At 38.0% G+C, this 21,363-nt stretch overlaps 6 protein-coding genes across 9 annotated transcripts; 4 read left to right on the top strand and 2 right to left on the bottom strand.

Moving 5' to 3' along the window:
- Nucleotides 1-549: 549 nt before the first annotated feature.
- On the top strand, nt 550-1,306 carry LOC119074817 (probable prefoldin subunit 2). The gene is made up of 2 exons (XM_037181108.1): nt 550-765; nt 837-1,306. Exons 1-2 carry the CDS (start codon nt 635-637, stop codon nt 1,138-1,140), a joined length of 435 nt encoding a protein of 144 aa, XP_037037003.1. The 5' UTR covers nt 550-634; the 3' UTR covers nt 1,141-1,306.
- A 415-nt stretch (nt 1,307-1,721) lies between these two features.
- On the bottom strand, nt 1,722-2,331 carry LOC119074826. Its single transcript, XM_037181120.1, has 2 exons — nt 2,121-2,331; nt 1,722-2,052 (listed from the first exon to the last, which is right to left on the bottom strand). Exons 1-2 carry the CDS (start codon nt 2,224-2,226, stop codon nt 1,904-1,906), a joined length of 255 nt encoding a protein of 84 aa, XP_037037015.1. The 5' UTR covers nt 2,227-2,331; the 3' UTR covers nt 1,722-1,903.
- Nucleotides 2,332-3,846: 1,515 nt separating this feature from the next.
- On the top strand, nt 3,847-12,435 carry LOC119074790 (phosphatidylserine decarboxylase proenzyme, mitochondrial). 3 transcript variants are annotated; one of them, XM_037181081.1, is made up of 10 exons: nt 3,847-4,181; nt 9,425-9,624; nt 9,727-9,863; nt 9,929-10,086; nt 10,796-10,937; nt 11,014-11,118; nt 11,337-11,409; nt 11,477-11,626; nt 11,692-11,905; nt 11,974-12,435. In XM_037181081.1, exons 1-10 carry the CDS (start codon nt 4,150-4,152, stop codon nt 12,080-12,082), a joined length of 1,320 nt encoding a protein of 439 aa, XP_037036976.1. In that variant the 5' UTR covers nt 3,847-4,149; the 3' UTR covers nt 12,083-12,435. The 3 variants fall into 3 exon arrangements, 2 of the variants coding, with proteins under 2 accessions (XP_037036976.1, XP_037036970.1); XM_037181075.1 differs by having other exon boundaries at nt 9,425-9,863; XR_005087257.1 differs by lacking the exon at nt 3,847-4,181 and adding an exon at nt 5,002-5,078 and having other exon boundaries at nt 9,929-10,937.
- Nucleotides 12,436-12,510: 75 nt separating this feature from the next.
- On the bottom strand, nt 12,511-17,803 carry LOC119074734 (DNA polymerase alpha catalytic subunit). The gene is made up of 11 exons (XM_037181002.1): nt 17,655-17,803; nt 17,359-17,553; nt 17,119-17,303; nt 16,843-17,058; nt 16,127-16,777; nt 15,878-16,063; nt 13,456-15,818; nt 13,277-13,400; nt 13,012-13,209; nt 12,818-12,953; nt 12,511-12,744 (listed from the first exon to the last, which is right to left on the bottom strand). Exons 1-11 carry the CDS (start codon nt 17,668-17,670, stop codon nt 12,593-12,595), a joined length of 4,422 nt encoding a protein of 1,473 aa, XP_037036897.1. The 5' UTR covers nt 17,671-17,803; the 3' UTR covers nt 12,511-12,592.
- A 261-nt stretch (nt 17,804-18,064) lies between these two features.
- Nucleotides 18,065-21,337, top strand: LOC119074746 (terminal uridylyltransferase Tailor-like). 2 transcript variants are annotated; one of them, XM_037181020.1, is made up of 3 exons: nt 18,065-19,103; nt 19,169-19,544; nt 19,612-21,337. In XM_037181020.1, the coding sequence occupies exons 2-3, from the start codon at nt 19,196-19,198 to the stop codon at nt 21,261-21,263; spliced, it is 2,001 nt and encodes a 666-aa protein (XP_037036915.1). In that variant the 5' UTR covers nt 18,065-19,103; nt 19,169-19,195; the 3' UTR covers nt 21,264-21,337. The 2 variants fall into 2 exon arrangements, with proteins under 2 accessions (XP_037036915.1, XP_037036908.1); XM_037181013.1 differs by having other exon boundaries at nt 18,077-18,261.
- On the top strand, nt 18,453-19,094 carry LOC119079980 (putative tRNA 2'-phosphotransferase). The gene has a single exon (XM_037188127.1). It carries the CDS (start codon nt 18,453-18,455, stop codon nt 19,092-19,094), a length of 642 nt encoding a protein of 213 aa, XP_037044022.1.
- Nucleotides 21,338-21,363: the final 26 nt, after the last annotated feature.

Consider the following 21,363-nt stretch of genomic DNA (forward strand, 5'->3'; position numbering starts at 1 on the left):
CACCCTAACGTAAACTCTGTCATCAAAATTGAAATTTTTGCACCAAAAACTTTAAATTTCGTAGATTTCCAATGAAATTATAATTGTTTCAACCTAGCGCCTGCTCATTTTTACTGCAGATAGGTTATCTGTGGATGATTTTTAACCTTTCGATTACCTTGGACTTGGAGTGAGGACAGTAATGCCAGGTGAAGTTCAATGTGAAAATTTTGACAGGTCTATCCATATAATTTATAATTTGTAACTTGTCAAAATTCACTGGTCAAACTCAACGACGACTTAATCGACTTAATGTACAAGCTCTTGATCTAAAAGAATTGTGCAGAAAGAAAAAGAGAATAAGCAATCCAATCAAACGACACCATTTGCCTTATTACATGAGAGCGTTTGAGCCAATCAGATGATAGCATTTGCCTTACGGACGAAAAATTTCCCGTTATTTGCACTTGCCTTACATTATGTATTAAATAAAAATAAGCCCTACCCGTCAATTGCCACAATACCTTCTTAACTTCGTGTGTCATATTGGTCGTGTAAACCATGCATCCGTCTGTCAAAATTCTTTTGTATCCCATGTCAAGTGTCTTTCGTTTGCTGCAATCCATCTGCGAAAAGACATTCAAATTTGTTTAAAATGGCAAGCGATCCATCCAAAGCGGGTAAAACGAGTGAGAAAATAATCGCCGAATTCCAATCCCTACGAAATGAACAAAGAAATCTAGCCAACAATTTGCACACACTGGAAAGCGATTTGAAGGAACACACGTAAACATAACCTCATTCTGTCGATTTTGTTCGAGAATTTTGAGAACTCTTTTTTTTTTGTTTCAATGTAGAACTGTGATTGATACGCTGAAAACGGTCGAGGAGGATCGAAAATGTTTTCGCCTAATTGGTGGTGTGCTGTGTGCCCGAACAGTTAAAGACGTTCTGCCGCAGTTGAGTAAAAACCGAGAGCATCTGGAGAAGTTGATTACTGTTGGTAAAGAACAGTTAACGAATAAGGGAGTCGAAATAAATAAGTTTAAGGAAGAGCATAACATCAAAATTAAGGGCCAGGAAACTGTTGTTGATAAACCGGATCAAACTGCAGGCGGAGATGGTGGCGACGATAGTAAAAGAAATGTTTTAGTCGCCTAATTTTGGATGTTCTACTCGTTTTTCGAAGTAATTTTTATTTTTATTAATTTTAAAATCAGGATCAAGTCACTAATCACACGCGTTTTAATCTGTTACTTACCCGCTTCGGTTTGTACTACAAAACATTTTGGCATTAATACCATCAAATAAATAAGCGAAAGGAAATTTAATTTTTGTTTCAATTGATCATTCGCATCAAAAAGTTTTTTATTTTTAAATGATCAAAGACACTATGTTCATTCAAAATTTAAGTTTAAAAAAAATCTACGCGTTAAAATTAGTTTTATAAAAATAAAATTAAAATTAATTCATTTTTGCACTGACTGCGAAATCGCACCTTGTCAGCACCTTGTCAGTTTGCTGTCTACTGAAATGTATGGAATTTATGAAATTTTTAATTTTTTTGGTTGGTACCATTTGCTATGCAGTAAGTGAATATTAGCGCGAATACTTTGAATATGTAGTTTCAATTTGATTTATAAAAAAATTAAAACAATATTTACCCATGCCGTAGAAGTACTTTTGTCTTATAAAATCATAATTTATCGAAATAAAATAAAAAGTCCTGAATGCGAATGATTAATTTGATTTATTTGATCGACATAAAATTTGAACATTGAAGGTGAAAATAAAGACCTTAATACACCCGGTCTCCGTATCAAAATATTAATAAAAATTATATTGACGAGGAACAATGCTTCAGATTCAATAGATTATGGAGTCTGTCTTTGGAATCATAACTTACACCAACATCGACGCTGTCTTATGTTGCACTTCCATGATGAAGAACAGGAGTGGAATGAAGAAAATCGCGCAAATCTGCCGGTTTGTCGACAACATTTGGGAATAGTCCAAGCACCACGGAATAATTGAAGTACCAAAATACGGAGAAGACGGCAGCGAATATTAGATCTAAAATGGACAACCGGAATAATTAGATTATTAATTCAAGGAAGAATTTTTTCGTTCAATTTTCTTACGGATCGCAACAACCTCCCATTTCTCGACCATATACATTTCGGTGATCATTAAATATCGGAACCACCAATACTTCACGAATTTATTGATTTCTTCCAGTGACAACATTGTTAACTTAATCCCGTGAATTGGTTGAATTGATGATATCACTAATCCTAGGTTGAAAGGTGCGATTGGGTGCGATTCGATATCATGAGAAGTGACAGCGTGTCAGTTCTTCAAATTGATTGTAGATGGCCTAAAAATTTATATTTTCGGGGTGTACAATCAGAGATTCTTAGGTTTTTACTTCAGTAATGGGTATGTTCCATGGTACTAAAAAAATAATTTTGAGTCATAACAGAACCATAACTTCAAGGCTTTTTAGAACATTTCGTTGACAATAATTTTTTGGGATTGAGTCGATGAAGAAAGTTTTAACAACTGAAATAGCCTTGGATCAGACCTATAGCGAAACATCTAAAATTTCTTGGATTAAATGAAGGTAATCGAACATCTCAATAAATTGATTGATAACGTCTCGTTGATATAAACTTAGACGACAACCTCGACAACTGACAAAGTCCATTTCATATCAGATATAAATTATATCATCCCGTCAATCATTGATAAGTATTGACAATATTGTCCATGGAACCACATTATGAAAAGCCGTGTCACATTATGCAAAGCCGTGTTTGAAATAGTTATTTTTGCAACTCGTTTTATAAACTCACATCTAGTGACGAAAACACACTTTTCGTAAGTTGTTGCATGCAACGTTTTCTGCAGCAAGTGCAAAAAGTGAACTTTTGAAATGCAAAGCATTACTCTACCTTCAGCATACATCTTACCTGATTTCGTAAGATTTTTCATTATGCCACTCATTTGAATTGTATAATAGTATTTTACATGACTAGCGATGAAAAGCAGAGTTTTCGTGTGCATTTTGTTTTGTTGATCCGAGGCGAAGCGAGGTCAATAAACACACGAAAACGAGTTGCATAATAATTCCATTATGCCACTCAAATGACATAATCAAGTGACATAATGAAAAATCTTTTCAGTGACTACTCAGTGAAAAAAAGACCCACGGAACGACGCCCAAACGACGAATGAAAAAGTTCACTTTTCCCACCGCCGTTGCAGAAATGTGTGTGTCAGTTGATACATCCATCCACAGCAGTGTAAAGTAAACCAGGCAATAGCGGAGGACGCAAGTGCCTTCAAAGGGGGGACCAAAAGCCCGTTTCATACATTTGTATTAGTAAGCGTCCCACACCAAAATCAAAGGCCTACTAGACTGTTATGATGGGCGATTAGATTAGAATATATAATTTGGATCAGTTATTTTAACTTGCCTTGGGGGATATGTCAAAAATGTATATGATTTGCAATGACAAGTACTCTAAGGCAAGTTATAATTAACAGGTCTTCGGAACTCTCACTCTGATCATAACAGTTTGTTATCCATTTAGGTCACTCGTCAAAGCAACTGCTCTTGTCTGGTTATTTTTACACTTTACACATCACTAAGTAGCCTACGATCCAAAAGGACAAGCTTAAAAAAGGAATGACAAAATTGAGGAGATATGAAGGTCCATCTGACTAATTTAAATCTCTGATCGAAATTACATTTTGATAAGTACACTCATCTACCAGTGAAAACGTTTTCAAATCAGCGCGCCAATTTATTTTCGCCGGAGTTACAGTATAATGTTCATTACGTCGAGTTGGTTCAAGCATTGCACAATCAGCTGCTTTAAAAACAAAAGAAATAGACTTTGTTGTAAAGAAGAATCAAAATATTTTTGAAACTGTGCGTCTCGTTGCCATAGAGTTCCTAGAAGATATCGGCTGAGAATTTGTATCAATTTCGATTAAATTTGTTCTAAATCTATGATGATTGTACGGTTTAAGTGACAAAAAACATCTACAACAAGAGTTATTTCAACATTAAAACTGCGCTGCTGTTGGCATCAATCAAAATCATCCTTGGCTGATAGTGTTTTGGATAGTGTTATTAAGGATACAAGTTTCTTAAACCAGGACATGTCGGTCTACTTTGTATCAAGGAAACGAATGTAAGTCAATTTACCAAAGTTATTGGCCTACTTTAAGTACAGTCGATGTAGATTTTCATCGAACCCATTATACGCGCAGTGTGAGCCTGAGTACTTTATCTATTTATGTGAGAAAGAAACAGATGTCGTCTTTATTTATTCAGCAAACAGATTTCGTCGATTTCATTTACCTTTCTTTATGGTAACGACTGACAAAATTCGTTTAAATTTCCATTAATGGAAAAAAGACGGGGTTTCATTCAAACTATTTATTCCCTCTACCATTTTTGTATAATATTAGGACTTCTTGCGGTCTCAGGCTAGAGACACAACATAAAGAATTATTGTAATTAACTCATCCAGACATCAGATTATCAAAAGAAATGTCTTCACCGTATAGGAAAGGACAAACGAATTGCGCTATATTCATGAGGCCAAAGCTCTCTATAGCACCAAAGTTAATAGAGCATTGATGAGATCCACTACATATACCGCCCATAGTGTCTGATCTTAATCTTTCTGCTCGTTTTGGTTGTTGTTGTCGATAACAGATAATTAGCCGTTTCTGAAAGGTAGAAGATATTCCAACCAGGAAACTCAATCACAAATGTTGGTTTTCGAACGACCGAGCAGCGAACTGGAATTGAAATAAGTCGGAATTGATACAGTTGTTATATAGCTGTGTCATTCATGGACTATTCGTTTTAAATGCAATGGCGCTCCGCTCAGATTACATGCCGTCAACCGTTCAAACGTCACCTAAGCATGTAACATAATTCTAGCGCCGACGGTTTCCTGTTAGATACTTTCCACAAGCAATAAGTGACAAATTTTAGAGTTTAACCGAAAACTTTTATGTCTAGAATGGTGCGTTGATAGAACATTCCCATTAACTGATACTACACCAGAGCGATAAACGTAAGAGACTGTTCGTTATCTAATAACTGTGTTTGTTTAGTTGAAATTTGCAATTCGTAACGACAATTACGATACATATTTTAGTTACATTAACATTAACATCGTCGTCAAATAGGTTTTCCCTCTATGTATTGTATAGATCCACAAAGTTGATAAACTGATATCAAACTTCCAATTTTCTTATGTGTCATGAAAATGCCATTCATAACAAAAACAAATGACTCGTAATCTCTTCTCTTTTTATAATTCATATAATTCATTTACAACAATAAAAACAAAAATCGTATGTTAGCAACTGGTGCTGCATTCAGTTGGTTGTGTTATATGTATGCATTATGTACGTAATTGAATATACAAAGTCAACTTGAGCAGAAACTTGCTTTTTCAACTTTAATTGTTATCAATAAATCGATGTCTACCTAAAAATAGATCGAATATTTTAAGAATTTGGGAAGCTTTGATAAAATTTTTTATCTTTTAAGGCATTGCATTTTGACTCATTCACTGTGTTGATGACCCGACTGCCATCAGTGTTCGTTTATCCTTTTCGCAATAGGAGAGAGAATAGGAAATTACAACAAGAGCTTGAGTTGGAGTTTCCTATTTTCTCTCAGAGGTGAACACAACGTTTTTCTGTGAGGTGTGATTTACCGTTTATCTTCACGAAACAAAACACATCAATTCACCATACCATTTATTAAACAAAGTGACAGTCTATTTTATCCCACCGGAAGAGAAAGTGGTGCACTTTTCTCACTAGAAATGTCATTCGACCAATCAACAAAATTTTCTGATTACCTAATGAGGGGAGATAAGAAGGTGAAACACACAGCAGATAAATGAAAAGTAATCATTAAATCGATGCAACATTGTTTTAGGATACAAAATCTATTACTTCAATTTGTTTATCACACATCTCCCTATTATAAGATAAAACTAGACAGAGCACATCACTTTTTCTTGCCAATATGTGACTATCCGTTTATATATTTAACGGTTATTCGCTTACCAAGTGGAGAAAATATGGAGGGAGGGACGCAATTCGCTCGAGTTGAAATTTCCTTTTTCTCCCCGAGGTGCACACATAATTTTCCATCCGTGTGTGCCATGAATAACAGTGTTTATCCACGAAACATCGTATCAATTTATTTCATGATTTTTCAAAATCAAAACAAAGCTCTTGTTCGCCCCATGGAAAAATCAAGAGTTGAGAAAAAAAAACTTTTCTCACCTCAACTGTCATTAGATATAACGTCAACGCCATCTTCTCACCGTATTTGTGTGGAGAAAATTAGGTTATTCACGCCGCACAGATGAAAATTATTTAGGTTTATCTGTTGGCAGTCAAATTAAAGCCAACTGGGTATATTCTTTGCAAGTTCAATAATAATTCAAGAGAAAATGTTGTTGGAAAGTTGAAAATGAATTTACAATCAATGAAAAAGTGGAAAGCCACTGTGATAATACCGCTGCATTATTTATTGGTCACTTGGATTTTGTAACACTGGTTTTTCCATCTGTTTGACTATAAAGAGATTCCAATTTTTACTTGAAATCGACTTTAGATTATTTACGAACTTTATATTTGTGTGGCAAATTATTTACAATTTCCTTATTTTATGTCAATAGGTCAAAATTTTTATCAGCAGCACTTGCATTCATTGATTTAAAATATTCTACACACTTTCCTATGTAACACTTACAACTAACTTACAACTATGCATTTGATCGTCATTTTTATCAAGAAAACTAAAGTCGTTCGTTTCGTAGCCGAATCATAAGCTCTCTATCAAAACACAAATTCCCCTTCCTTGTGAGTTAACACACAATGACTGCATCAAATAACTTAATCCATTGCACACAGTGGTTTTTGGTAAGACTTTCTACCCAGCATCAAATATTATTTATGAATGATCGGCAAACTGCGCAAACATCCGCCGCACAAACAATATGCAATAACAAAGCTTAATTTCTAATTGAAAATATTTCGTAATTGTTATAACCAGCAACGTCTTCCTGCATCATTCAGAGGCGCCGACTTCTAGGTGGCAATGGGTGCGCGAGCACCCGACAAACGAGTTTGTTGGGTGCGTAGCACCCAATAAAATATTGATCAAATTAGTTAAAAACCGCATCATTTGTATGTGTGTGAAGTACCTGCGAACTTGAACCTGCGAATTCTACATTATAGTCCGGTCGTTGTGACAATCATTTTACATGACTTTCTACTGATGAAAGTTTCAAGAATTCGCAGGTTCAAACCTGCGAACAAAAAAAATCACAGTTTCAAACCTGCAGAAAAAATTCGCTGGTTCAAATTCGCAGTTTCAAACCTGCCAAAAAACCAACGCAGGACCAACAGGGAAGTTGGAAGCTCTGGTTAAAAATTCGCAGGTTCCAAATGAAAATTAGGAGGTTTAGCTAGAAAAATCGCAGGTTCAAAACTAAAAATTGCGAGATTGTAGCGCTCCCACAGTGTCCTACTTTCCTACTTTGTCATTTTATTTCAAAATTTGTCCTACTTGTCCTACTGTCCTACGTAGGACACTTCGAGGACTTTAATTAAGTATAACAATCAAGCGGATTTTATGCTCTAAAAGTAAATTAAAATAATTTTCAACGAAACTTCATATAATTATTGGCTTAGATTATCAGAAATGAAAGATATTCTTGGTCATTTTAAACATCCAGTTATTTCACGACTGACAAAAGCCACGCAAATGCTGTATTCAGCACAAACTTTCTGCATAATAAAGAGTCGATGCAAAGAACAACAGCTAGTCAAGGATGCTATTGATGCATATAAGCAACGCACCATGCAAATGCACGTCAAAATTACAGACAGTGTCCAAAAAATCTTCATACAATTCACTTAAACTACAAAAAAGTAATTTTCATACAAACTTAGATACTGTCAATGTCACTTTTTTTTTGGTGCATCTGCATGGTGCGTTGATATAAGGGTGTTATAAATATTCCCATAACTGTTTGTCTCCTGTCACTTTGTTTAGATCTTCAAAAATTCTAAGGTGAGAAGAGCTGATCTTGAACATAAGGACAAAAAAACGAAGAAAATATAAGGGAAATCGATAGATCGATTGGTCAGGAAATGGCAACGTTAAATGTGGCTGAAAAATTGTTGATCGACAGTAACAAATATTTGAGCAAAGTTGTAAATTCACGGCAGAGTAAATTAAACCAGGCAGGAGCGGCTCATTTTTAAAACGTCAAATAAGCAACAAATAAGGGACCTAATACACTGTATAAAAATGAACTCAAATGAACACTGACATGTAGGTTCAAAACTGGGAATTTTTTATTTCGCAGTTTTAAACCTGCGAATTTCTTAATTCGCAGTTTCAAACCTGCGAATTTTTTATAATTCCTGAAATCACTAAAACTTCATGTAAAATGATCGTCACAACGACCGGAATATAATGTAGAATTCGCAGGTTTAAGTTCGCAGGTACTTCACAGACATATCATTTGTGAACCAACTTAGTTCGTCCGTGCCTGGAAAAATTTCCCCTGCGGCGCTTTACATATTATGGACTTAAATGTTGCACCCAACAACCAAAACAAAAATCGGCGCCCCTGGCATCATTCGATACAAAATGGAATGCAAACACATTAATTGATTCATATTCTTCGTCTTATGTTTATGCGCAGCATTGACATTGTCCACCAAGTGATTCATATTCAAATGCATTGGGTTATCTGTAAATGATCTCTAATTCTTGCACAAGATAACGATGCGGTGTTACAAATAATTTGATAAGCATGGTAACGAAACTATTCAAAAAACATTGTATAGTGAATTGTGCTTTAAACAAAGCGAAAAAACGAGAAAGAGCGAAAAAAAATCTGAGCAAGATAATGATATATGTGTAGTATACTGTGTAGTGCCCTGATTCAATAGCAACAACAGTCATTCACAAAATTCCGGTCTATTCATTCAATTACCAGCTTTAGACGATGTAGTGTCAAGATTAAACGAAATAACTGTTTTCAAGTAGTTACAAGTTCAAATTGTTTCTAAATTGATACGATCTTTGTTGACCCCGCTAATTACTTTTTTCATCGGTTGTTTTTTCGGAATTATATGTTGATACAATCCAAAGTATTTTAAGTGTTATCGGGTCATACGATACTTTCGGGTTATATAACACGGTCTGTAACAGGATGTAGAAGACCGATCACGTCACTTGACTTACTTATCAATTGGTTCGGCTTCACATATTTAATTCATTGACCTTTACATACAAAAGAAAATAGACAAGCAAATAGATAAACACGAGACAGTTAATGTGATTTGAAGTGACAAGTGTTGCAATGGGTCGTTTTAGATTCTCTACGGTGACCCATGGAACCCAGAGGAATTGGACGCCGAGATGGTTTAATATTCGCAAATCATTCAAATCAACCGGCACAAATTCTAACTACGGCAAACCATTTAGCAACGGCGAAACCGTTGAAATAACAAAGAAATTAGCAACCAAAGGTAATGGCGACCAGCAAGGTCAACAGCACTCCTCATCCAAAAAAGGTAAATTGAATAAATTGAAGAAATTCCACAAATTGTGGAGTTGGAAAGCGGGTGCTGGTTGGACAATTTTATCAGTTTTGGATTGGTGGTTATTGGCTGCAGGAGGCTGGCTAACATGGCGTGGTGTTTTTCTCAAATGGACACCACTGGGCTTGTGCTTGGTAGCCGCTGCCCAATGGACAATGATTAACGATGGGCCGAATGGCAAAGGGCAACCGAGAACCGCTACCGCATGGCAGGTAAAATTTACATTTTCTAACTACTGTCAAGTGTTTTCCGATTCGTCTATTGTGAATATTCTCAGACAAATATTTATTGCTCGCTGCCACTCAGACTGATTAGTCGAGGATGGGGTTGGCTAGCTGATTGTCGTGTTCCGATACCCATTCGGCCTATAGTTTATGGATGCTATTCAACGGCATTCGGTGTAAATATCGAAGAAGCTGCTGCGTCCGATTTCAAGTAAGTAGTCGGCAACCGTATGGTTATGGTTCATACAGAAATGTAGTATTTTGACTATAGAAGTAAAGGAAGACAGTAGTGTACGTCATTGTATTTTAAAATGATCGTTCGGAAGCAGTTAAGCATACATGAAGCATGCCTACACTGAACGTAGATTTTTTTTTTATTTAGACATTTAACTTTAACGAAGAAAACGTAAAATTAACAAATTCTTACAGTTTGTGATGAGTCAGGTAAATTAAATGGCATTTTTTTGTTGGTGTTTGGTGATTATATACTACTGTAAAATGCACTTTGTTTTGTTTGTTGGTTTTAATTTTGGGTGACGGTTGTTTTCTACATTAGTTTACAAATCTTCTCTGTCTTGTCATTGAAATGGATTATGAGGAAAAGTATTGAACTTAATACGAAGAAAAGTCTGCTTAAGTTTTATTATCCGGGGAGGAGCTAACTCCTCTCCAGCTTTCGTTCTTCGTTTCAATATTTCATAGAAATCTGCTCTAACCTACCTCATGCCTTCATGATTCATTTCTCAAATCAAGACAGAGTCAAAAATTAAACTGAACCCACATTGGACAGTTGATTCGATAACTAACAAAGGAACAGTTACCATTCCTTTTCCTATTAACGTATCAACTCACTCATTTTCACCGTTATTTTTATTTGCATCACTACCATAAACTAACTCCAATCCAACTCTACCATTTAGAAAGTATCGAAGCATAGCAGAGTTCTTCACACGATCGTTGAAAGAAGATGCTCGAACTATCGACACTAATAGTTGTTTAGTATCACCAGCTGACGGAAGAGTATTACATTTTGGATTAGCTACCAACGAACAAGTTGAGCAAGTGAGTGTTTCCATAAATAGTTTTTCATGTACCTCTCAGCCGACACCAAAGAAAATTTATCCGACATTGGTTACAGGTCAAAGGTGTCACATACAGTCTTAAATCATTCCTAGGACCAGCCAACTGGGAGAATAAGTCTAGTCCAACTTATGTGGACACTATACGAATAAGGGATGATGAGGTGGGTTCGCACAGTTCATTTAAGTCCGGTTTCCACTTAAAAATGTTCGCCATAAGAGAGCACCGTGAAGGATTTGTATTGGTTGAAATTTGTCTCTCTCTCTCGTTTTTTAACCAATAAAAATCCTTCACAAAACTCTCTTACGACGCAATTTTTTAAGTGGAAACCAAGCCTTACTATACAGCCAGTTAGTAATGACATATTTTTGTCGTTTTAAGGAAACTGCCATCTATCAATGCATCATATATCTTGCACCTGGTGATTACCATCGTTTCCATTCGCCAACAAAATGTAAGACAATTACGACTGTCTGGGTGTTGGATGTTAAAAGATTTTTTTTCTTCTAAATTTCTTGCAGGGACACCGAAGTTGAGACGTCACTTTTCCGGTGAATTGCTGTCAGTCAGTCCGAAGATTGCCCACTGGCTACCTGGATTGTTTAGTTTAAATGAAAGGGCACTGTACTTAGGTAGATGGCAACATGGATTTTTTAGTTTTGCCGCTGTCGGTGAGTACATAGGACATTAGTGGCGTTGGAAGGCGAATCATCGACAATTATTTTTGTCTATTTAGGTGCGACAAATGTTGGCTCCATTCAGATTTACATGGATGAGAGCTTGCAAACCAACAAATGGCATGGTTTCAAAGTGGGAAAACTTAACAAAACGGAACATTTTGATGAGATCGAACTACCACAAGATACGATATTAGAAAAAGGCCAACTGCTCGGTCAATTTAATATGGGCAGCACAGTAGTTTTGATATTTGAAGCTCCAAAGTATTTTAAGTAATGGCAATTTCTAACTGTATTTAGTTTAACTGGCTGACGGATTGAAAACCTTTTCTGAATTGCAGATTTTTCGTCGAACAAGGACAAACAATTAAAATGGGCGAGCCGCTTGGTTGTACGAAAAATCGTAGAAATTTTGATGAAATCAAAAATGAGATCGCTGCCGCTTCTTAACCGTTACCAAAAACTCATTTTTTAGAGATATTGCGTAGATTTGCTGACAATACGGCCAACTTTAAATATTTTTCACATTTTTAAAGAACTTAGAGAGACCGTTTTGTATGAACTAAAAACTAGGTTAAGTTGTTTGTAGTGCATATTGCACAGAGAAATCTATTTAATCGAGGTCGCCATCAATGTTCCACTATTCACGATTGATAAGAAATGAATTTGGTGGACATTGATGAACCGGATGGAAGAGAGTTGCCTATAAAATAAAAGAAATTTTAGTTAACGCATGATGTGTGATAATACCTGCTCATGTAAAACAACGTTCTAATAAAGATGAAAAGTACAAAACTGAAAAATCGAATGGAATTTTCATTCATTCGGTGGGTCCTCCATCTACAATGGTATTCGATCAATAACACAACCATGACAAGTTATTTTAAAATGAAAATTTATTAAGTTAAAATTATGAGCGAAAAGGCATGTCTGCAACTTTAGTTTCTCTCAAAAATAATTTCAATTTAATGGAATTTGTTTAGGCACCGGCTGTAAGCGTTCAAAGAGCTTCGACAGTTTGATAACGCAAAATGCTGACTGTGATAAAATCTGATCGATGGCATCCTTTAGAATCTTATACGAAGCTTCAACTTGTGGCGGAACTTTGATTTCTGTCGAACATGAATTGAACATAAGAATCGGATCAACTTCAGTTACCTGAAACATATTAATCGAAATACTTACGGGCCTCTGAATGAGCTTCCAAATCGAACATGTACCGGAAGTAGGAGATTTGATCATTCAGCTCGCTTTCTGAATATTGCCGGAGCAAAAATCCAGTTTTACATTCACGACAAACGGGGCGATTGTTCACAGTCACCTGGGAAAATGTTTGTGTTAGAATTGGCAACTACGACTTTCAAGAACATGTTCCATACGTGTGTGTACGTCCGGGTGTTGCTGTTGCAAGTAGGCTCGTCACAAACCAGCCAGTTTTCATAGAACCGACTGATACACTGACGAATGGTCAGTGTCAATTGATTCTGGATGTAAGCCACATGTTCATACGGACGATCGCTGCATTCCGGATTCGAACATTGTTGCAGAGCCGATTCATTCTTTTTAAATGCTGACGCCTGCGTAAACGGAAATGAATGAAATTTTCAAATCTTTCTCGGTAAAACCGAGCCAAGCTCTACTTACAACCACATTTTCTGTCTTGCACGCTCTGCACTTGAACGTAAACCGTTTGCAGTATCGATATTTTTGTAGGGAAGTCTTGATGACTGACTCACCAATTCCAGCATCGGCTCTGTCTTGTTGTGCTCTGAAATTTTTCATTTTGTTGACCTGAACGAAACTGGTAAAAATGAAAGCGTTACCGTCGTGCAGCCTGAATGTATTTACTCGAATCGAGTCCCAAAAATGTAGCAATACGGCTTGCGTCAGTGCCCTCGATTGGTTCAACCAAACGCGTCACAATGGGATGAATCTGTTTCTCCAAGTAGTACAATTTGTCCACCTTCAGATTGGGATTCGTTTTGAATTCGTCCATGTGGTAGCCACGTTGCATGGGCGGTTTGTCGGTACCATCGTCACAGATGATGTAATTGATAGTGTCGCCTTTCTTGAATCGTTTCGTTTTGTTTGCGTTCAGTCTCAACGCGATTTGGACGTGCGGATTTTGCATAACGTTCGTGTAGTCTTTGGGCATTTTCTTCAACTGCTGCGTGATATTGAACAATGGCAATGGAGTAACGTCGTCTTCGATGTTCCGTTTGAATGTCTCGAGATGGGAGTGGATTGTGTCGATTCGGTCATCTATGGGACGATCGGTGTTGAACAATTCCTCAACGACCAATTTACCAGCCATGATAGCGACTTGAGACCAATCTCGTCGCACGATATCCAAACCTTTCAACTGCTGACACGTTTCGAACTCTCCGGATTTCAATTTTGAAATGGTAACGGCGCCGTACTTTTTCTTTTTCAGCAACAGCATACACTTGAACACACCGTCAATGTCCAGTTCAACTTCTTTGTACACTTTGTTTACGGCTTGCTTAATTTGCTGTCCAATTCGCATCACTTGATCGTAATCCACACAATTCGAATTGATCATTATGCTGTCGGTGTCGCCGTAAATTACTTCGAAGTTCATTTTCTGCACCAAACTTTTCGTGTTCATCAAAATTTCTCGACCCTTGGCTGTAACCAGCGCACCAAGATGTTGGGCACGAAAACGAGAATTTGCAAAACCCAAACATCCGTACATCGAATTGGCCGTAAGTTTCAGCGCTTGCTGTCTGGTGTGGTATTGCATTCGAACGATGCTCTTCAGATCAGGATTTGCCATCAGCTTTTTCACATCTCTACGACTCTCAACCAGACGGCGAATTTGTTTCGGTAAAATTCCTTGTTCAGTTCCTGGGTCGGGCAGGTCGGGAATAATTTCTTTGTTCACAGGATCGGTTACGGTTGTAAAGCAAATGTTGTACTCCTGAATGATACTCGGATACAGAGAGTTAAAGTCCATCAGCAAGATGAAGGTGTCATAGAATCCTTTGATCGGTTCCAGCACCATACCGCCTGCATATTGTGGCTTCTTCTTTCCAGCTGCTGGCGTTTCAGTAGCAAGCGTGTCGTTTGTTTCCCAACTCTTTTGGCGTATCCGTTTATCCGGCACAATGTAATCCTTTTCGAAGAAAGCATGCAACAGTAGATATTCGATCCGTTCTGAGCTCGCTCCCATCAACGTTTTTCCCATTAAATTGCCACAAATGTTCGTCAACTGCAATGCCAGTGGTAGTACATTCATTTCGCACATCAGTCTAAGAATGGACATGCAGTCGTTCATCGTCAAGGTAATGAGTTTCATCACACCGGCACCGGTTTCATAGAACGCATACAAATCGTCATTGGAAATTTGCATGTGATCCTCTTCTTTGGTCTTCAGCAACTCCACACACAATGTACCCAGATCGTAGCTGCGTAGTGATCTATGCAATTGTTCGGCTTGACTCTTAACATCGCACACCATACGGCCGATTATAACGTTGTCCCATTTCCATTTATTTTTGTTGCGAAATTTCAATCGACCCAGACAAGACCAATTGGAAATGTTGCTGTTGTTGATACGGTCCCAAATAACATCCAATTGACAGTCGTTCGCGTCGTTGACGACAATCAGATCAGGATCGATGCTCTTAAATGTAGCCAAGAACCACGACAACAATTCACGTTCCGAATCAGCTTTGACAATTTTCGTAATCTTGAATTCCTCATGCTTAGCCTTAATGTCCAACGGCCAATTCTGAGACTTTGGTCGAGTGTAACCGCAAAAGTGTTTCTGAAATTGTGGTCTCGGTGCTGGTTGATCGATGGGGAAATTGTTGTGATGCGCTATGGTGATCATGCACACCTCATTTTTGATTGTGTTCGGATTTAGCGACGATCGCACGTTTACAGTGGCCACAGCGACTGGTGGGGGATTTTTGCTTTGTACTTCGTTCACGGAAATCGATTGAATGTTTGGCACTGTCATTTCGGATTTGCACCAACTGAACATTGGTTGGTCGTTCATTTTGTAGTCTTTAAGGTTTAACCAACAGGGACCCTTGATTTTTCGATGAAGCAGAAACGTTTCCAACGACGAAGCATTCGTTCCAAAGATGTGCGCAACGGTTTTGTACTTGTTGTTGAAGTATTTCATGTCGATAGGTTTGGTTCGACCATCATAACGGACCTGAAATTAATAGCCACTTAGTGCTCATACTTCATTTCCGAGAACTTGGTTGTACAAACCTCCAAATACTCGCAGGTCATTGGAACATTTACATCCGGTACACTGAACGCAAAGTTCTTTGTGACAGGCTTCGAACGAAACTCGCCAATTCCATTCTTCTTGGCAATCGAATCGCGGAATTCCTCGTAAACAGCTTTCATAGTTACAGGGGTTTTTGTCAGACGATTAGTGTCCGTGTCCATGACCTTAATAAATTGGAAATTAAAATTAAATCAAAAAAGAAGAAGGAAAAATCAAGCGGGACGTACAAACTCTCTCGGCAGAACGTAGATGCAATGATCAACATTCTCTACTTTCACGCAGATCGATTTGTATTCGGTTGACCGTGCGTTTTTGTTATCAGCCGCAATTTTACCAAACAAGAAAATTTGACCCGGATTGTTCGGATGTTCCCAGGCGTCCCAGTACCAGAATTTCATGTCACTTTGCTTGTCATCGGTCACCATTGCATCATCAACGACATCAGCAACGGCGTTTATCAAATCAGCATCGTCATCATCTTCCATGCTAAATGCACTGTCCCAATTCGGACGAATATTCGCAAAAATGTCAGACGTTTTGACCGCAGATTTTGCTTTGGCATCCGGTGAATCGATTTGTTTGGTCACAGGTTCCTCTACTTTTACCGATACATTAGCATTCTCTACCAAATTGAGATCGTCAGTTTCTAGCACACTGAAATCAATGTCGTCATCGTCGCCAAAGTGATCAATTTCATGAGTATCGCCGTTGGTCATTTCCATCTTAGTTTCTGCTACAGCCTTGGGTTCTTCGATTTTAAAGACGTTTCTTGGAACCGATTTGACCGTTGTTGCTCTAGTGTTTGCCGATAAGGCGGTGGACTTGACGACGTCTGTTTTAATTACTTTGGCTGGCTTCATGATTTTCTCCAAGATTTCCTGAAACGATCACAAAACGGCAATCAGTTATGACGAAACATTATAGAGAGACATGAGCTACGTACATCATCACTAGCTGTATCAACCTCTTTCAACTCGCGCTTTTTTAGCACATTCTTCGAAAAACTGGCCATATAATCGTTAATCGCCTTCTTCTCTTCTTGTACTGCCTTAAGTGACGAAGTTGAATGAGGCGTTGCACTCACAACATTAGCTGTGTTACCATCCAGCTCACATAGAATATCAGCCAAGATGTTGTCATCCTCCAACTTGACGTTACTCTAAAAGGGATCGCTATTAGTCTGATGTCTGAAAAACATAAGTTTGACGGGCAGTCCTACATCCTTCTTCTTTGGAACAGCGTTGCCAAACAAACTCTTAATGGATCCTTTGCCCTGTACTGGATCTCCAATGTCTTTCACTCTCTTCTTGTCACTTCTCTTCGTTTTGCTGACGTTTTTACGAGGTAGATCTTCTTCGTCATCGTCAAATATTTCCCGTCCATCCTCGACATAGCCCGTGCCATCTGATATATCACAATTATGTTAGTTACAATATATCGGGGATCAGTAATAATTTACCATCTTCAATCCAATCGTCCAGGGCTCTTGACGTCACTCTGTTGGAGTATTCCTGTTCGTCTACTTCGTCGTAAACATTGTCCACATCTTCGCTGATTTCGTATTTGTGTTTGGAACCTTTAAGCTCCTTCAATTTGGCCAATGCAGCGAAGCGCCCATGCTTGTCGATTCTCTGTCTTTTCGCTCGATGATTTGCTGTGAACGAATTTTTGGTCATTTTTACCGTTTCAAAGTCAATTTCAAGGTAATTTCTGCTTCAGTTAGAAGCTCGTGATGTTTACTGTATCGAAACTTACATGGGGACTCATCCATTTTTACGTTAGATTCATTTATTTTAGTTAAAATACTTCGCAGATCAAATACTTGTCTTTCGCAGAAGTTTTCTGAAAAGAGCGCGAAACTTATCGAGTTGTCATTATTGTATTTAGGTTCTTCTTCTTATTCAAAATTATCGGTGTCATAACACCGAATTTTTACGAATTTGAATTTTGGTTGGATGAGGATGACATCGGATGATGTCCATTGATGGATTCGCGATTTTCAGTTCTGCTAATTCGTTTCAACTTTATGTATCAAAATTAGATGGTTGAAACATGAAAAGCAACATAGATTCATGTATTAAAATAGTGCGGTTTCCCATTTTCTTCATATTCCCGCTAGGTGTCACCTTTGTCAGCACCTTTAGCCACCTGTCTGAGAAAATAGTAATTAACAATCTGTCAACAAACGCAACAAACACTCCTCCTGTCGCCTTGAATTCTTCAATAAACTATATTTTAGAGTATAGCTTTTGTTAAAATTAAATAATTCGAACCAGGCACCTGGTTTCTCAACAATTTGATTTTAATAAGCTTTCGAAAATAATGTAAAATTTAACGGACAGCCGATAGATTGAAAGGAAGAGTAAGTAAATTGTAGAATCTATGGTCAGATGGTAGATTACTTGGCTTTTGTTATTTTTTTTCGTTTCGCTTTGACATTACACCTATCAATTTTGCTAAACAAAAACGCACACATCGACATCTCAGTTAACGGAGGTTATTTCGCAACGATTAGAAATTTAAACTAAAAGTCTTTTCCTAAAATTAAAAAAAATGTCGCAACTCTACTTTCAACCACCGCAACCAAGTCCTCAAAGGAACATCGAACTGAGTAAATTGTTGTCGTGGATTCTCCGTCACGGAGCGAATGAAGAAAAATTACCGATTGACGCAAATGGATACATTGACATTGATGTGATTCTGAAAACGCACCGATTTGTTGCAAAGAAATTCTCATTGAACGAAATCAAAAATGTGGTCGCAAACGATCGAAAGCAAAGATTCGCGTTGGATACGTTGCCGAACGGTAAAATGCGCATCAAGGCTAATCAAGGCCATTCAATGGCTAATGTTCAAATGACAATGACCAAAATTGATGATGCCCGCAAAGTTCCGATTGCCGTCCATGGAACTTATTACCGATTTTGGGAAAAGATCAAAGCAGAAGGATTGAAGAGAATGACCAGAAATCACATACATTTGACGGAAAATGAAGTATTCAGTGGGGATACTAGTGGATTCCGTTCCAGTTCTGAAATATTGATCTACGTTGATGTTAGCAAAGCGGTGTCAGACGGTGTTGTATTTTATCGTTCGGCCAATAATGTTATTTTGACCGAAGGACTAGATGGAGTTTTGCCAAGTAAATATTTTGCTAGGGTCGTTGACCGTGTAACCAAAAAACGGTTACTATAAGAACGTATAGTAAGAAGTTCCTGCTCAAACATCTTTAATTCAATTTTATGACCAAAACTCTTTTCTCATTCCAGTTTTCCAATTTTATTCCCGTTTCGACTATGGCTGATGCAACCAACCCCAATACATCAGTGACCAAAGTAAATTCACAAAAGAACTCACCGAAAGCCAAAAACGATGCCCCAAATAATAAAGCGAAAAAGCGGCAGCAGAAAAAACGGAAGTTACCAATGAATGATCACCTTCAAGAAGCTGTGTGCACGGCTCTAAGAAACTGTGCAGAAGGCAGCGAAATACAAGCATTGACGTATGCACTACAACCGGAAAGCGATTTTATGGCATGCATATTCCAGAAAATATTCTGTGACATCAACCTAGTGTTGAACCAGCGATGCAAAAAATTTGAGATTTATCCCTTCGGATCGTCGGTGTGCGGCATGGCCTTTAAAAGTGAGTTCACTGTTTCATGTCACATGTATAGGTCGAAAGTTAATTTCATTTCCCAAAACCGTTTCAGCCAGCGATTTCGACATTTACGTCGATATAAAAGATCTGCCCGACAAATCGAAGAAAACCGTTTCGAGGATCATTTTCCAAACCATTGATACGATGAAACGCACGAACTTATTCGAACAGACCGTTGCCATTGTCAACGCTAAAATACCTCTACTGAAATGTGTCCACGTCAAGACCGGCTTTCAGTGTGACTTCAGCTTCACCAGCCCGATGGGTCGATACAATAGTCAGATCATTCGAGAAATCATCTTTCTCGACCAACGAATCCATCCGTTGATTATCATTTTAAAGCATTGGATGAAAACGCGTAATCTATTGGGCACCGGCAAAATAACATCCTACTGCCTGATCATGATGGTGATCTTCTACCTACAGCATGAGAAAATAATAAGGCCACTTGCCGTCTACCAGACGCAAGTTCCTAAATTTATCGTCGACAAATACTGGAATTTGGCTTGGAATAATGCACTGCCGAATCGGTTCAATAACGGTTCGGACCTGATGATCTCCAGTTTGTTGCGTGGATTCGTTGACTTCTATAAACAATTCGATTTTCAACGCTACATCATTTGCCCGCTCTATGGTCAAACATATGAAAGGGCCACGTTCGCGCAAAAAACGCCACCGGAATTCGAGGCATACATTGAATACATGAAATCTGATGGAGCCTCACCATTGAATCTACACCATGTAATGTGCGTCCAAGATCCATTCGCTTTAAATCACAATGTAGCGGCATCATGTGGATCCGTCCATCGGTTCTTCAGTTTGGAGCTGCGTCATGCATCGGATATGTTCAAAACGCAACTAAAATCCGGTGTCACATCAGCCGCATTTCTTCTACGATTCTTCACCGAATTTGCCGTCGATCCCGAACTGAACAAGGACATGTCAGCGACCAAATCAAGTGAATTCCAGGTGAGACTATTGCCGCTCGAATTTGAACTGTCCGTGATACGCAGAATGATGATGGATGAGAGTCGATCGGTGCCAATTGAACCGGACCAAGTGAGGAAACGTTGGTCAGCGTTAACAGTACTATTAATCCGATTCATATTCGAACACTTGTTCAAACTGCAAGTGAACGTCGTTGATATGCAGAACAACACGGACGAGCGACTAAAAAAATATCAAAAATTGAATGGACAAAAGGATGTTAGTGAGGCATTGGAACTGGTCCATTGGAATGTGAGTGGTACGGAAGACGTTTACCACATGAAAAAATTGACCAAATGCACCACAACGACATATTTCGTGGATGAAGCTACCTATGCTACGAATAAACTACAACAGCTGAGCGAGTCAAAGAAACATTCAGTCGAACTAAATTGCATCGTGTCGATCAATTCAACACCCGTCGACGTTCATATACTATTCAATGAAACTGACAACACTAAGAAAAATGCCACCAAATGTTTCTATCAAAGCTTTACGAGGAGCATTCGGAATCACATGAAAGCGTATTTCTTGCATTGTCAACGTGTATCGGGTATCGTGGAGCCAGCATCTCTTTTAGAGTCATGTAAAGAAGAAGTGAAAACTAATACTAAACAAACCGTGGTCGATGATAGGGCAATGATGGATAAAGAAAGTGACGTACTGCTTTCCGAGGGTGTTGGTCAGATAACAGGTGAGATTACAGTTCAAAATTGAATTAACTGAAAACTGACATGTTTTGCGCTCGAAATGTATTAAGAAATAAAATTGAGAATTTTACGGAATTTTAACGATGGAATTTTGTCTTGCATAGACA

Source organism: Bradysia coprophila, chromosome III (genome assembly GCF_014529535.1).
Source record: "Bradysia coprophila strain Holo2 chromosome III, BU_Bcop_v1, whole genome shotgun sequence".
Lineage (NCBI taxonomy): Eukaryota > Metazoa > Arthropoda > Insecta > Diptera > Sciaridae > Bradysia > Bradysia coprophila.